Here is a 17,847-nt window from a genome sequence, read left to right on the forward strand (position 1 = left end):
GGTATAAGAACTTGAAAAGCTCAGAATTACACTCATTTAAATATGAAATATGGAAGCATAACTGCAAGAAGTTTTCACATTCATTGCAGATTCCAACAGTTTTAGTCGCTGAATTTTCAAATGTTTGAAAAGTGGAAGAGACATGGAGAAAACTGCATGCTGTGATCCAGAAAGACAGGGAAATTGATTTAACTGAGACTATTCTCAACAGACCTAAAGCTAAAGCTTGGGTGCATTTTGTTAGTTATATTCTAGATTTCTTGATTATTTCTATAAATTCTGACTATTTTAGAACAATTTCTATGCTGGTGTTAATAGTACTTGAACAGCAACAATCAACAGAACAATTCTCCTACAATATATATTAAAAACATTATACCAAAGAGCAAAAAAGATATGGATAGAGGTTGACTCTTTTTGGTCCAGTGCTTTAAGGCTGACAGAGTGCACTTCTCTGTAAACTGAGACAATGTCCACCGGGGCAGGCAGGCAGAGCTTGAACAGTACCGAGTCAATAAAACACGTATTTCCATCAGTTTAATCAATTTTCAACTCTGAGTGAATTAACAATAACTTGATACTCCCCTGCTACCAGGTAAAATTAAAAGCAAACTTGAGTGACATTTCTGCCATGGATGTAACTTTTTTTTTTTTTTTTTTTTTTTTTTTTTTTAAATATAAGCCATCAGTCCATGCAAGTGGTTCCATGAACAGGTTTCACATTCTTTTAATGGTGCCTATAACTTTGAACTAGCACTTATTATGACTACTCAATATTAGATTTTATATAAGGTTCTGTAACTCTTGTTTATTATGCTAGTTTTGGTGGCAAAATTCTTATGTGAAGCAAAATACTTGGAGGTACGTCAAACAAGTAAACATGGATATTCAGCACTTACATAATCACATTCATGATTTAAGTATTTGAAGCATTTTTGCTGTGGTGCTTGGGAACACCCAAATAGTTGCTTTAGCTGAACACAGAGAACTCAAATTTGCAAGTTTGTATTTTAAAATCACTAAAAAGATTCCATATATATGATAGAAGTATGTACCAACCAAAATCTATCTTGATTTTTTCTGAATGACAAATGACAGTAGTCTAACCACGGAAATTTATGTCTTAAATTGTAACTCTGAGAAGGATTTAGTACTATAGAGAGATCTAGATTTTTAAGAAAGAAAAGACCAAATGCTATCTCCATTCAAGCTCTTTACATATTTTTATCCTGCAAGTGAGATGCAATCCATTCAGTGACCTCCCTTCCAGAAATTTCTTTGTAGTGATGACATATGTTTACTTCTAAGCTTTTTCTTCTTTTTGTCAATGAAGAACTCAGTAAGAGACAAAAAAGCCAAATTACATTATAATGTATTAGGCGATTATTTGGGATGGGGAGGTGGAAGAGATGAAGGCTAGTATGCAAAAGCCATCTACCAGGACACATTCAGATTGCAGGGTTTTGGGGCTAACAAGAAAAAGGAAGCTGCAGGTTGGGTTTCTGAAATCCTGCCTTGAAGACAAGAGAGAAGCTAAAGCAGAAACTTTCACAATAACGAGCAACATCGCATAAGTGTTTCAGTGGACCAAAAAGCATCTTCCAAAGTAGCATATAAAATATTCCTTTGAAAAACTGAACATAAGCAGCAGCTAGAACACAGTTGTCACATCCAAATCAGAACTCTTCTAAAGACAGAAAAAAAAAATCTAATTTTATATTTATTTTTCACAGCTCCTCCTTTCTTTTCCCACGCTATTCCCATTTGCCTGCCTCTCCAGTTCTCCTAATTAATAAGCAACACAAATCTTCTCCAGAGTGGAAGTGGGTACCGAGTTCCTTAGAGACAAGACAGTATTCTTTCAGGTGCAGAACTGTGACGTCTTGTATACTATGTCTAGCAGGGCAGTCTTGCTTACTCTTCCCACGATCACCAGTATCTGTAGCAGTATTTATTAGCTATTTATTGTTGACGACGGAAAAGCATTCATCAACATTAAATTCCCCAAGTCAGTAAAATTTTGAACCAACTACAGACAAACTATCAGTTCCTTTAGTAGCCAGGCCTTCCTAAAAATACATTCAAACAACTTAAGGTGCAAAAATACAATGATTCCATAGAGACAAACAGAACCAATAATAAAATGCAATAATGATCCTAAGCTCATGTATGTGTGTACATATGGTGGAGGAGGGGGAAAAAGAGGGGAAAATGTTTTACCTTGAAGTTGTACAGTGAAATCTTTTTAAGTTTAGTTTATTTAAAGAATACTTGGATGAATAAAAACAGCAGGTTGCCAAAATTCAGCCACAGGAGAGAAAAACAGACGTAACACTTGAGCATAAACTGCCAATAAGAGAACTTAGTAAAGAAGTTGGTTTACATCCAGGATAGGACTTGTGTCAAAAGTGCAGTATCAAATGAGTTATTTCTAAACCAGTGGAGGGGGGAGATACACACACACATTCATATGCATACATATAAATATATATGTATATACATATACACAATACATAATATATACACACATTCATATCACACACATCCACATACATACATACGTGTAATAATATACATTAAAATACCTCTTTCTCTGTTGTCACGCCTGTCCCGTTCACTATGCCTTCTTTCAAAGGAGGAATCCCTTGCTTGCTCTCGACTATCATAGCGATCCCGGTCAGGGTAGCTACTCCGTGATTCCCAGCTGTCGTGGTAGTTTCCACTACTGCTGTGACCATCAACCTGGGATCCTCTAGTCCCACGACTTCCTAATGGAGATACATCAATATAGAAGATGGGTTTCCACACATAAGAAAATCCACTGATGTTTTATGCCAATTGAAGAAGTAATTTTTCAAAAACTTGCAGCAACTGTTCATGGAAATAAAAGTCACAGTCTCAAACTCAACCAAGAACTCTTAAATTTCACACCTTTGAACTGTAAAGTTATTATAGAAGAAAATTCTGTTAACAAAAAATTTGAAAAGTAAGAAGGTTATCTTCCATAAACAGAACCAATACACCGCTATTCTGAACTGCTACAATTTATACATTAGTTTCAAACAACAAATTCAAGAATTTCTAAATTGGCACCACCTCATCAAGACACAGAGGTTTCCTGACTAGGAATAATGCAGTCAAGAAGTCAGAACAAATTTGTTCTGAGTAGGATGTCAGCTCACAGACTGTGCAGCAGGAAAATAAACAAAGACCATTTTCCAGTAAAATTATATGGCATTTTCCTAATGAAAATACCACAATAAGCCTGAGAGCACCATAATATATTTATTATAGGTGATTAAAATGTGATAAATGAAGCTGTTTATTTATAAAGTGCATCATCAGAAATGCTGCCGCAGATTGAAATTCCTTTTTTTGGTCAATCAAGGAGAGGGAAAGAGAAAAAAAGAAAAAAAAGGAGGGGGGGATGATTTTCAGGTACCTGTCTGGACATGCAGTTGCTTTTGAGAGAAGATAATTAACGGCTGCCCAGTACACTAAGAAACGCTGCCCCCTGTAATTGAAGATTAGCACTTCAGCCTTTTATTCGTGTTTCATGGCCCCTGGGAAAACCCAGGGTGGCAGAAACATTACACAGAATCGTAATGGTTGGGTTTTTTTTTTTCTTTTTTTTTTTTTATGGTATGGCAGAATACCAATGCCATGCCACTTTAATGAATGGAGAACAGAGAAATGCTATAAATTTTAGCAACTGTTCTGATTAATGAAAATAGAATTGAACGTAGCTTTAAAATTGAACGAAGCTTTAAAAGCATGAACTATTTGGCAGCAATTCAGTATCAAATATCAAACATCAAACGATATTATGAATACTGGTATTCAGTCTCCATCAATGAGGACATTTATTCATTTTTTAAATCATGTAATACCCTTTTCAGATAACTCTGGACCTCTGCCTCGACTTCTGCCAGTTCGATCACTTCTGCTCTCATTTCTAGAGTCACTTCTGGAGTCATTCCTTGTTTCAGCACGAGAGCTCTCTTCTCTGCCATGGGATCTTCCATAGCTGCGTGAGTCCTCCTGATACTGGTCATCCTTTTTATGGGCATCCCGACTCTCCCTGTCCCTGTAGTCATGTGAATCTCGTGTTGAACGCGAGTCTCTCTGATCACGACTGTCTTTGTTATCTCTGCTATAATCCCTCGTATCTCTGGAGTCTCGAGTGTCTCTGGATTCCCTTGGCTCCCTCCGATCTCTGTTATCTCTTGTCTCCCTCCGATCTCTTCCATCACGAGATTCTCTGTCATCTCTGTGATCCCTGGAGGTACTCTGCTCCTGGTCATAATCACGATCATCTCTTGTTTCTCTCTCTTTTTCCCGTTTCCCTCTAGTTTCTGAAAAATGTTTAAAAGAATGTTACATACCTGGCTCAATCAAAGAAAGTGAAATTTTAAAAGACAAATAACACTAAAATGATGCAGTCAAAATATACTTCTAACACACACATAGAAACTTAAAATCAGTATGGAAGGTTAAAATCATGTTGGGTATCCATCTATATTTTCAGCCAGCTTAAAAGATCTTTTTTGTGAATTTGAATCTATGCTTTACAAATATTCACTTGTTCAAAAGTGAATATGTGTAATAAAATCTCAGGCATATTAGAAAGCAAGCACATTTCAATAATTTAATGGTAAGATTATGCTGCTTTAAAGGCTACTGAATCCAAATGCTCTGTGATAGAAACAGGTTCGTTCTTTGTTCTTACACAACAGATTTTCTTAAAGTGCATGTATCTGCACCACTTGCTTTTAAGACCTCACTGCCCCACTAAAATCTTATTTTTTTAAATTATTTATTCACAAGTGTTGCTGCTACAAGAACATAATTTTACAGCCAGTCTAAAAAAGTCAACAGAGACACCCTTCATAAAGCTTCTGTTGGGAGAAATAGCATGTTTGTCCTTCACAAATTGCTCTACAAACTTGACAGACTTCTACCAGAGGGAGCGACACACTTTCTTTGCACACAGCTCATTTAATCTCAATGAAAAAGACAACAGACTGCATTGACCACCGTCAGTGAGGAATGGATTAGCATTTGGGCCCTTTGCAGAAAAGGGGAGAGCAATGGTTACTTACAAGTGTCGTGCCATCACTCAGCTGATCCACTAGTTCATGCCCGTACCGTAAGAATATTACTTACCTACTGACACCATCGCTGCATTACAAAAGAAACTCCTAGACTATAGGATCTCTAGAACCAGTTGAGCCTACATAGCCAGTCCTATTGGGAGCACTCCATTGCATGGTCCCTGAAACAGCACCACCAGCACAAGAATGGCAATATTGATGTCTGCTAGTATTTTCTTCACCATGTAGCCACTGGGACAGGTGCAGACAATACCACAATTTGAATAATCAAGTTTCAAAATACAATTTGCAAACAATATAAACTTATTATCAAGTGCTATTCTTGTTCATACCATCCCGCCTTTCATGGCGCCTATCATGAGACTGTGAAGTCCGATCACGATCATGCCTTCCCTTCTCTCTCCCAGGAGATCGATGTCTTGAAGGGCTTCGCTTCCTCTGAGGAGAAGAGGAAGAGCGTGGGGGATAGGGAGAAGATGATCGCCTCGCAGGCGGGGAAGCTGTCCTTTGATAGGAAGGAGAGGGAGTTCTTTTGCGGTGTGGGGAAGGAGAATGTCTTTGAACAGAAGAGCCCGACTGTGATGAAGAGGAGTGATGTCTAGAGGATATGGGAGAATGATGCTGACCTGATGGTGAAGCAGACCTACAAGAAAGAGTTAAATAGCCACATGTTTAATAACTTTAACAAGATTACTTTACTATGACCCATGAAAAAGACGAATTAAAATAACTTGTGCCTTTTTTGCCCCGTGTCTACTGAAAGTAAGTGCTATTTCTACAACATATCAAACTAGTCTTTCCTCATGTATTTCCAAAGCATATTTAACTATTTTCTAAAGTATATTTAGTATATAAATGACAACAGTTTATCTAAGATAATATTTAAGAACCGGTTGTCCAAGAAAAATTTACAGACTCCAGAGCAATAAAACTGAAAATATTTTATACAGCCACTAGAACTCTTTGCTGGGGAAAGGGAGGTAAGATTCACAAAAACATGATCTTCTCTCCAACCCCCAATCCAAGAAGAGTCATTTGCTTCACTATAAGCTTCCTTTTGGAATTCATGGTAAAATTAGGCAGACAACTTCTACACAGTGTTATGTAAAGGGAACATTTTTTTCTTCTTTTCAAATAAAGACCTATACAGCATCCTGCTTTTTAGTAAGCAACAGTGGTTCCTTCTTTTGCATTTTTTAATTATTTCTGTTAGTAAAGGCACTGATCTTTAAACAAGTTAAGCCTAGGTCCTGCGCTTATTTGCCTAAAAATTTAGCAGACAAGAATGTTTACAAGATCAGGGAAAAACTTCATTTAACATAATGAGAAAAAAGGGCATACATGAGGCCCACCCTTGCCTGCAGGCCTGTGACAGGTATATATTCAACACAGCTTTTGGTGAATACCATGCAAGAAATTCTTCTCTGTGAGATAGCTGATATCCCTTGGGCTCTGAACAAAATGAGCTCTGGAATAATTTCGGTTAGCAGGCTTACAGCATGCCATGACACTATCCAAGAGCCAAACAGATAGTCTCTCAGCAAATACTGCTGAGCAGTGGATCTTGCAGCTAAGATAACTTTCTGAAAGACTCAGACTCTGTGCAGATAAAAAGATTCTCCTCATGTCAAGGACACAGAGATTCTGCTTCCAAGAAGCAAAGTTTTGGGTACAGAATGCTAAGTGAAATCACCGGCAACCTGACCAGCAACTCAGGTCTGCAAGGAAATCATTTTGGGGTAAAGGACTACAGGGAGAGAATCTTATATTAATGTCAGCATTTCTTCTTTCCCTCTAGTCCCTACCACTGACTCAAGAAAACTGCTTTCATAGCTCTGTGGTCCTATGGTACTCAGCATACTACTCCAATCTCACAAAGGATGTCATTCCATAGCCTGACTCCATTATAAAGCCAGATATATTCATTGAAGGAAGCACCTTGACTTGATCCTTGAGGAGCTTCAGGGTAAGTCAAGAGGGAGAAGTCAAACAATTTCTACAGAACAGGCTGAAACAGCATTTGATTTGAGCCACTTCGGCTCTACTTGAAAAACTACACAGGGAAGTGGCAGAAAAAGGAGTGGGCCAGAATAAATAAATAAATAAATCTTTAGAACATGCTTTACTAAGACACTCTAAAGAACAGGTTGCATCCATTTTCCAGTGTCAGTGGTATATTGTCTGTGATCCTGTATGCTTAGGTGTTGTAAGGCCTAGAAACTATCCCGTTGAGATGCATCTGTGATGGTCAATGCCAGAGACTTATCTGGACGCCTCAGCAACAGACTAGGATTCTGAATCTCCTTGTCTGAAGATGCAGAAGCGCATAGGGTCCAGCTGATCTGCCTCTTAGGTGGCTTAGGAATCCCTGTAAGTTCCACTTACAGTCTGAGCTCCAGAATGCTTCTGTGTGACTTCTCTTGCCTGGAAAATTAAAAATCTGAAAGTGTCTTTTACATATACTACATAGTACCTTCCTCACTGATGGCAGGAAGGAGGAAACTCAATAGTTTCTCCAGATACACACTCTTGCTGGCTGCGCCTTTCAATCACAAGAGGGAAGGTCTAACCACTGAGGGCAGAGGACTGACTCTTTCTGAGGGAGCAAACAGTCTGCATCCCTCCAAGATGATCTGTACATATTGTCACATACATTGGAAAAGATGGCCTGGATATAGAAGTAGAACTTCCAAAGTACTCAGGTAGTAAAACTGAGTCAGGGTCAGAACTGCCTGATACAATCTAGTTATTTCATGAATTATAGTCTTTCAACTATAACCACATTTACTTTTCACCACTAAACCATGTGTATGAAACTGACGTAGGGTTTTGACCTAGAGATTTGCTTGCATGGAAGGTTATCAAGAACTGTTTTGAGGCAAACAAAACATTTTAAGCATGCCTCCTTGCCTCTGGCAGAACCCCCACTTATCTTACCTGCTTAACGTTCCCTTCCACAACACTGTAGTTCTGCATGGAACCACCAAGCAAGTAGTGACAAGCAAAACTTGGAGTTGGCCAGAAAAAATGGGGAGGAGGCACTGCAAAGATCTTCAGTCTCCTTGCTACTGCCAGCTTCAAGGGGAACTGGCTGCTCTATCCCATTCCCTAAAAAACCTCCCATTGGAGAAAACGTTCATCAATGATATCTAGGTTAATGGAGTACAACATTCCTTCTATACTGGGTCACCACAGCAGTATAAGAGTTTGCTTACAATTCTCAGGATGGCTGAATGGATGGGTTTCCATTTTGCTTGTTCTATCACCATGCAAATATATATGGCATCAGTTGCCCTTTTTTCTTCTCCCCTTCTCAACAGAAGCGTGAAAAGTAAGTAGGCCTCCCTTTCCTATTACAAAGTTGGGTAACAGTACTTAACATTGCCATTCTGAATGTAACTTTGCAGATTCTTTCAGCCCAGGGTAAGAAGCCTCCTTCCTTTCTTCTTCAAAACTAAGTAGCAATTTTTTCATGGGTGGCAAAAGGTTTTCCTCTACAGACCCTAGAACCAGCACAAACAACCTATTGAAAACACACTGCAAGAATGGTCTCTGAAATCGGCCTCGTATTATACTGTTTAGCCAGCTAGTTGTGCTTCTTCTTCCAGAAAGATGTGTAGGGGCAAGACCTGTGCATCAACTTATCAGTTTTAAAATGGAAAAACTCTGTTCCTTCCCCATGTCCGAGATAGGAGATTTCTCCTATTATATTTTGTACTTTTTAAGAAGGTGGGGGGAGGATTAAAAATAAAAAGGTGCCCAAAAATCACAGACCGAGCACATCCCACATCGGACCCCTAAAGCTCCACCTGATGACAAAACATTTGAGAGGAACTGACAAATGGAAGCACGCACCATGACTCGTGTTTGTGACATGACAGGTACTCTCAGTGTAGTACCCAGGCAAAAATACCATCTCAGAGCTCAAGTGTTGGAGGCACGCACATACCAGCAATAGACCCAAACAAACAAGCACTCAAAGCAATAGAAAAAGTTTCTAAATTACAACTATTAATGGAAATAAAATCTATGCATTTGATAACCCACCTGCGAGAGGGTGAGAAGTTATGCTTGTGAGCGGTTGACTTGGCTGGAGCTCGGGAGGCTTGCCTTCGCCTCGCAGCAGGTGGCGAATATTCTCTGGAAGGGGAGGAATTACTGCCAGAATGGTCTGCGGGGCTAGGAGAACGCTTCTGTCTATGGGAGCCTTCAGAAGGATCCCTGGAAACACAAACAGCAGCTTGTTTTACAGGCATAATATGGCATTTGTACATCTCTAAGAAATTACAAACAACTCCAAGACATAACTTGTGCTTACAAGATCATGAACTACTCTTACAGAATAATTTGTTCCATCTGTAATGTCACATAAGAAGTGACCTTAAGTTAGCAGAACTAAGGAAAGCAAAACATACATATACTAAATTTCTTCCTAACGAGTTGATTGTAAAATACAGAGCTTGAAGATGTTGAAAAACAAAACAGTCTTTGATTTTTACCTAATATTTCATGTTCTGATATTACCTAATATTTTCAAGTCTATGAAACAGAATTCTCATCAATGGAGAGTTATCTTGCTACCCATTTATGTTCTGTAACGTCAAAACTTCAGGAAGCCTTAAAAGTTCACAGACATATTTTCAAACACTAGTCAGTTTCAAAAGAATGAAAGAGATCTGAATTCTCAATTATTTCACTTGCTATGCATCATGAAGACTTGACAGTATTTCTTCTTAATTTTTATTTAAGAAAAAACCTGACAAAACCCCAACTACTCTCTTGCTCCTTTCACTGCTACCTACAATGTTCTTTACTGCTTCTCCTTCCACTAATTTGGAGACCTCAAATTCAACTCAATCACAGCAAGTATGAGGGAAATAATGAGAGAAATAACAAATAATATATATTTAAATAAACAAACTTTTTCAGTTTATCAGTTAAAAATACACAATTTACTGGCCTTCAGCTCTTCAGTCTTTGCTATGCTAGATACAAAGTAAGCACTTACATATACACCCTATTTTCATCAAAGGAACATAGGACCTAGAAATGCAGTTGTAATTTTTCAATTTAAATGGACACCTATGCTTTAAAATATAATGGGAATATAATGGGAATAGCCATATTTGATGCATAAATGCAGAAGTGAAGAAATTCTAAAATCACAGTAGTCTTTGACTATTTCAGAAGTTTTTTTTAATCTGTTTAAGATTAGGGAAAAGATAAATACGCCACACCAATGTAGAAAGATAACAGTCCTCTCAGACTTCATAAAAGAAGGCAAGTGGACAAGTGAATGACTTGTGAACTTCCTGAAAAATAAAATGAATCTTTCAGAAGGGAGGCTGACAAACTTACGTAGTATATACTTCTATTATGTAGTACATATTGGTAGTATTATGTAGTATATACTTACAGTTTATCAGTCCATCTAAATAATGCATTTATAATATTCGATGAATACTGAAAAGAGTGCTGCCAAAGCAGGTATAAATTCCTTATTAGTTAGTGATGTATAAGTGACAGCTTTAAAAGCAAGGTTAGATTAATGTTAAAAATCTAATAATGCACCAGTACTTACCTCTGCTTCTCTTTTTTCTCCTTGTGTCTTTCAAAGTCACGCCCTCTCTCTTTCATCTCCCTTGTTTTTTCTTCTGAACGTTCTTTTGCTTTATGTTTCTCTTTGTGTTTTTTTCCTAGGGGAGTTTCCTCTTGTATTGGAGGAGGAGGACTAGGGGTACGAGGACCTTTCTTTTTACTCTGGTTACTTTTAGAACTCCTAGAAATAAATTAACAGGAAAAAGAAATTGAAGGACTGCCAGCTACTTCAAATAATGATTTCTCTGATGTTAGCAGGATAAGTTATAATGTAAAAGTGCCTTAAAGCTTTTAGGACAGGATTCACCACTCCATTAGCAAAGTGCTCAATAACTACACTTGACTATAGGGTGAATGCAGATGGTAAAAATTCATATCGAGCTCTTCAATTTGTAACCTTTACTTCTGAAGCAGGTGAACACAAAGAAGAACTGCTCCCATTCAGATAGCACTAGTTTCCAAAGTTACAATGCCCTTGCAAGAACCACACACATCCAAAAAATCTAGAGTATATCTTGCCCATTTAGACTCCCAGTTCTGCAAATCAATACACCAATCATGTACACCCAATGATTTCAACAACTCATGTCTTAAAGTTAACTACCTGATGCACAATAAATGCATCTAAGTATTTTTCAGTATGCATCTCACTTATGAAAATAAATATTTACACCATTATGTATTTTTTCCACACAAATTATCACAGCCCCAAAGCCTATAAACTAGATGCCATCACATACTAAGTATCAGTGGCATACTATTCCATGCTCTATACTCTTGTAGTGGAAACACCATTGTTTTGTCTCTATTTTAAAAGAGTTATTGTTGGTTTTGTTTGGTTGGGTTTTTTCACTTAGCAAACATAGATGTCTATGCTTGTGCCGGTACAGTAATTTCTTTCCTACCTAACAGAAGCAAGCACTGATTCAGAAGGTTCTGCAGCTAGCAAGAACTTGAAGCCAGTTTTAGGAGAGAACTTAAAATCAGTTTTAAGAGACTGACTTTGTGTGGCAAGGCACCCAGTTTGACTTTCCTAGGGATTTTCCCTACCTTTTTTCTCTCGCCCTTCTGCCCGCCCCTCCAAACTCCAAGTCACTCCCTACCTTGAAAGTCAAACATTATTTCCTGAACAGCAATATTATCAACAGTTTGCAATTAGTCAAATTAAAAAAAAATTCATTTCATTCTAGATGAGCTATTTCACAGGCTCTAGTATCTCAAATAAAACTATCCCCTCCAGGAACACTGTTTTTATTTCCTCGTCATCTTCAGAGACTCCAGTACACTCAAAGAGAAAAAGCCTGCTGTAAACCTTGAAATTAGCCAAATGACAACTACATGCATATAACAATTTTCCACAGTAGACGATTCACAGTCTTGCAACAGTGCACAATTTAGAGACCTTCCTCTGAAGTTATAAAAATCAATAGTTCTGGGAGCAAGGAAAATGAAAAACTATGTCAATTAATTATGAAATCCACTGCAATAATATATCAATGTGGTTCTCTCTTCCCACTCTTTTCCAAGGTGCATCTACATACTGACCTCTGCTGATCCAAAAGTGGTGAAGATACAGTAGATGCTTTCTTCTCTTTCTTACTAGCTGAAGAGGAAGATTTGGGACTGGATCTTCGTTTTGGAGACTTGCTAGACTTTCTTGGTGATGGAGATGGTGATAATTTAGATCTAACCACCTCTGGAGAAATCTTGAGGAAAGGAATGTATTAACTGATAATATATAACTATAACTAAGAAAAGCTTAAAGACATTACATTCAAAATTAATAAGATCTCAGTTAGCACTCCAGTTTGTCTGAAAAATTTATCCCCAGCCCAGCACTAGCCCTTAACATTTCTTCTGTTCTCACTCATATTCCCAGCTAGAACACATCAGCAATGCAAGTAGCAAAGGGAACAAAGTCATGGACATTTAGCGAGACCCTTACAGCTCACTCTCTGTGTTGTAGGATATATGGAAAACAAGTTGCACATTTACTCTGCAAAAATTTTGTGACAACCAGTTGGAATCTATAATCATATGTACCCTATAATTCCTCTTCTATTGCTTCCTGCAATAAAGGTTTCCCAAAGGAAATACATACTAGTTAGAATATGACCCTGCTAAAATTTAGTGGGATAGACCACAAAACACAAGTGTTGTGAGTTTAGCTTCTGTATACTCATACTCATATACTGTGTTTATTTTTTATAGTTAAGTCACACTTCTTCACAAACCCAGAAACCTTTTGATTAAAACACATGAAAACATGAAGGCACCAGCCATATTGGGTAGCCAAAGACAAGAGTTAATCCTCTGAAAGAGACCTCCTTTCAGACTTTTTTTTTTTTTTTTTTTTTAAACTCTTCCTCTAAATTTTAGGTCTTCTAATGCTTACTTCGGGAACAGCTCTGCCTGTTCCTCTACTTTACTTTGTTACTACACAAAATGTTGGACAAAGAGCTTATTAAAAGTTATGTCTTGTATTTTCCTATACACCTTGTCTCTGTTAAAGGTCTTATCAGTTCTGTACTATTAAAAAGCACACCTGAGTTACTGGAAGAGTTTTGTGCTCATTTAATAACTGACTTCACAATGGCGAGAATTTAGTTATGGTGCCAGAAGACTGACCAGATACCAGCAACTAATATCCAAGTCACATATCAAGTTATACACATGCTACTTATTTACTACTGTGTAACACAATAGCACATTTGTAATCCAGAAAGCTCAGATTGCCCAGGAAACAATTAGAAGGCTATGAAGGGATAGGTGGGGTTTTTTTTTTTTTTAATTTCACATTTGCATAATACAAACCTCTTTTTTAATTACTATTTCCTCTCGTTTCTCCATGTTTTCCTGTTCCAACTTCATGAGTTCTCTCTGAATCTTTTGGCGCTTCATTTCCAAAGACAGCTCATGGTCATAGTCATAATTAACATCTCCATTATCAGAGTCTTTATTAAAGAAAGTAGATAAATTAGTAAGCAAATTACATATGAAATTAATAATATTACTTAGCATACTGGATGCACAGCATGAATATTTCTGCAACTTTTAAGCACTGCACACGTGGATCACCAAAGCTAAGCCAAATCTCTTCTCCAATTATACCGTGTAAACTTAGAATAACTCCAGTTAGATCCAGGCAACCTAAAATTAAAATACTTAAACTGCATAAAAAATCCTTCAATTTATTTTAGAGATTTGCACCAATTATTAAACTGATGTAGAAAGGGAAAATAAAATGAATATTCCTAGCTTACTCCCCAGTAAACTACTATTTTACATTTATGTAACAACAAATTCAAAAAAAGACTTTTTTCACAAAGTCTAAAAATATGCACAACACTTAATTGGGAAATCTCACATGAAACACATTTCTATAGTGATGCATGATATGAAAGATTTTTGTTTAAGTATCCCACAAAGCAATAAGTACTTTTTTTTAATTAAACCTACAAATTGATTTTGAAGTAATTAAAAAAAAAAAAAAAAAAAAAGATACCTGCATGAGCTCTTTCACTGGATAAAAATCACATTTTGATGGCTTATTTCTGTTTTAAAGCATTATTACTGCTTGATTTTCACATCAATATAGGTGTTATTTCTCCCACTTTTTCTTTAAGTCATGGCTAGTTAATATCACACTCTTCCATTCATGCAACTGAAAACTTCTTGAAAAAGAAAGCCATTTTACCCATTCTGTTTACATTTATTTTGTTTACGGTTACGTAAATCTGATGTTCAGAAAGAAGTTGGAGAAAACCACCTTCAAAGAAAAGATGGCCTCACTAAACTTTCTTTAGTTTTCATCTCTCTTCATACACACAGAAACTTATAAAAGCTTTTGCAATGACTATGCTCAGTACATAAATTCCCTTTATATGTCATGAATGCATGGGAGCTGCTTGTACATAGGTGCAGTTCCTAACAGCATAGATTCTTTCCCAATCCATCTGTCTGCCTACCTAACACTCACTGCAACTTAATAGACAGTAAATCTACTTCCTGCAAGTCAGAGGTTATAACTATTATGAACACCGATTTGAAAAAATTGTGATTCTTAAGCTGAAATGCTTAATGTCTAAGTCTTAAGATATTCAAAGTATGTATTTATGTAATGAAAGTTTTTACATTGCAAGCCTTTTTGAATTAGATTCTATCTGCATACATACATGCCACAGAACAGAGGTTATTAAGTCACCCAGAAAGTTCAAGTTTAGAAAGAGCTGAAAATATATTATGGCTGCTTTTCTAAAAGTTAGAAAACCTCAAAGAACAGAACACTTCTATTGAATTTTATAGAGTGACAGAGGTGGCAGTAGAAGAAAATATCAAAAATACTTCTCAGTAGTACATTAAGGAATGCGGTTACTATTCTTTTAATCGCTTCTACAAATTTCTGTTGATATTTGCCTTCACATTCTCTATTTATACACTGTGCTTAAGACACAGCAGAACAATATTTGCAACGCTTATAACACATTATAGAAAAGCTACCTATTCAATGAAATTTACCGTGGAGCCTCATTCCACAAATAGATCCATTATATCTAAATTCACTCAAGAATTTCAGTGGCTTTCCTTTTTTTCAAAAACAAAGTTTGCCACAAGGGCTATTGAAAATTTTCTACATTTAATAAATCTTTATTTCTTACATTATAACCAACTACTAGACAAACAACCAATCAACAAGCAAACAACAATTACATTTATGTGTTTAGCCAAAATTGACTTCAAGCTATCATAAAAGGTAAACTGCAACATAATGCTGAAGATCTCTATAATTTGAGAGAAATTTTTACCACAGTTCTGTGTAAATTTTTAGGCACACTAATTTAAAGTCACATATCTTATCTTCCAAAATACAACAGTTGCTTCCTCCCCGCAAATGCTTAATACAAAACCGTTTGTTTAAGAAGGCACTGTGGCTGTCCACATTTTGTTTCCACCCTGAAGAGCTTCCAATTTAACATAAACTTAAAGCAAAAGTGCTAAGCATACAGAATCATTTGCACATTTCAAAAGAATTTGCATCATAAGAAGCTTAAATACAATTTAGATACGTGCTTTATACAATTACTTATATCTAGTCTCTTGTCTTACACAAGAGTTGTAAACTCTGGAAAAAGGACTGTTTTTTTGTTTGGCTACAATTTTTGGTAGAAAGAATCCTCAAAGGTGGATCAGGACCCCCATGTTCTCTTGTAATATTGTAACTACTGCTGAAACACTGATACTTACAAAACTAGGTAAACACCAAACTTCATTAGAAGCTGTCGTAATTTCACTGTCAGGTTAACTTGGTCTCTAACGAAAGGGAAATGGAAAGACTCAGGAGAGAGAGGAGAAAACAAGGCAGTTTTTTCCTCAACTGTCTGCATAGTAAATGGATGAGTATCATCAACACCATGGACAATGAAATCATATTTTAACCATAAACATCATCTTTTAACCATTACAGCAGTAATGCAAACTTCTTACAACTCTTTCAGTTGTTTCGAAAGTTCACCAAACTTCAGCTGATACACTCATTCTAGTTAAGCCCTCGTTAATGGGACAGTCCACACCAACACACATAGTTAAAAAAAAAAATCCCGCTGGCTTTGGGCTTCAAATAAGTTATATGTTCTCTTCTCAATTTGATCAGTTTCAAAAAAAAAAAAAAAACTTTGGATGTCATCTGGATTCAACTACTGACCTAGATGTGAAAAGCTCAGCCACAGAGCACCCAACGGCCAAGTTACTTGTTGTCTGAGGAGTGGAAAAAAGTGTCCATTTTCTAAATAAGCTGGTTTCACTACTGTAGCAGTCCAACTCAGACTGCTTCTTTGCTCGTCTCCAAAAATAGATGTTAATGGCCACCGCATTAAAAGTATGTTGCTTAGAGGCTGAATTTTTAACCATTCTGCTTTACTTACAGTCTGATAATCTTGTAATACTTGAACTGTAGGGGACCACTGGTTTAATTTCACTTACCTTCTCTATTTGTTTCCCAGTCCCCATTTTCCTCTTCGCTTTCTGGTGTCCTCTCCTTTGTAATTTTGATATCCTCCTTTTCTCTATGTCTTCCTCGTGAAGACTCTTTCTATAAAGGGAAAAATGCTGAATTAAACAAGTTTTTTTAAAAAAAGAAGCCTGAAGAAGCAGGTACATTTTACATGGTATTTTGGGGTTGTTTTTTTAGTAGTAAAAAAGTCTTTTCCCCTTTAGTCTGTTGAACAAATTCCTTCTTAAATGTGCAGGGACTCCACAGGCAAAATATTCTAATGTAATTTCATACAATCAGTATGCAAACAGCAGATGGGGAGAAGAAAGAAGAAGGGATCCATAAAATAGGAAGGTTTAAAGGCAGGGCAAGAATCAAGCATATATCAGAGAATCAGGTTTAAAATAGGAACCGAAAGAACAAATCACTTTCATAAGACCAGAAGTTTAATAAGCATTTAAACAGTATGTTTTTAACAGCTTGAGTAAGAGGTCTCAGCTGTAAGAACATCCGTATTCAAGGCAGATGAGCCTGCTTAACTCTACAGAGGATAAGGATGTGGGAAAGAGGGAAGAAAAAAAAATAGAGAACCTTGGCTGGCAGAAGGAGGAGTGAAAAAAAATAAAAAGTAACACACAGGGATCAAGTTTTGATGATAGCTTTATCTTTGAACTTTCATTGGCCCAGAGTTATCAGTCAAGTCTAACTATTGCAGTAGCACCCGCTTTGCATTCAGCAGATGGTCCTACAGATACTTAAGGAAGCCAGAGACTACTCTTACAGGAAATAAGACTGTTTCAAAAGACAACTGGACCTGTGTTCTCTTTTTCTCCTCCTACTAAATGCCAGTAGCAAAGCTGCACAGTTTGTATCATTGCCTCTGCTGAATCAATATTCTCTAGATAATCTACTTGGACTTGAGTGAAATAAAGGACAAAGTTTTTCCTCTACTCGCAAAAAAAAGTACATCCAAGTTTAGAAGTACCTCAGACTAATTTAATAAGTAGGAAACCAGAAAGAGCATAATGAAAGTCTGCCATGTCTCCTTTGTGTCCTCACCTCCCCTTATTCTGTCTTTTGGGGATTCTTCAGTTTTGATGTGTGGGACCCATTGTTTTTATGCCAAAAAAAGGATATTCCAGAGAA

The 17,847-nt window shown here is 36.9% G+C and overlaps 1 protein-coding gene across 4 annotated transcripts in view; it reads right to left on the bottom strand.

The window, feature by feature from the left end:
• The window catches only part of ZC3H13 (zinc finger CCCH-type containing 13), a 49,351-nt gene that overhangs the window by 13,045 nt on the left and 18,459 nt on the right, over positions 1-17,847 (bottom strand). For 3 of the 4 annotated variants that reach the window (XM_064504842.1, XM_064504843.1, XM_064504841.1), the window contains exons 5-12: positions 16,692-16,800; positions 13,527-13,666; positions 12,258-12,418; positions 10,696-10,893; positions 9,162-9,335; positions 5,447-5,757; positions 3,891-4,355; positions 2,586-2,768 (exon numbers count right to left, since the gene is read on the bottom strand). In XM_064504842.1, the coding sequence (XP_064360912.1) occupies positions 2,586-2,768; positions 3,891-4,355; positions 5,447-5,757; positions 9,162-9,335; positions 10,696-10,893; positions 12,258-12,418; positions 13,527-13,666; positions 16,692-16,800 (1,741 nt within the window). Of the gene's footprint in view, positions 1-2,585; positions 2,769-3,890; positions 4,356-5,446; positions 5,758-9,161; positions 9,336-10,695; positions 10,894-12,257; positions 12,419-13,526; positions 13,667-15,956; positions 16,023-16,691; positions 16,801-17,847 lie in introns of all 4 variants that reach the window. The other variant, XM_064504844.1, reaches the window with a different exon arrangement.

Source organism: Dromaius novaehollandiae, chromosome 1, assembly GCF_036370855.1.
Source record: "Dromaius novaehollandiae isolate bDroNov1 chromosome 1, bDroNov1.hap1, whole genome shotgun sequence".
Taxonomy (NCBI): Eukaryota; Metazoa; Chordata; class Aves; order Casuariiformes; family Dromaiidae; genus Dromaius; species Dromaius novaehollandiae.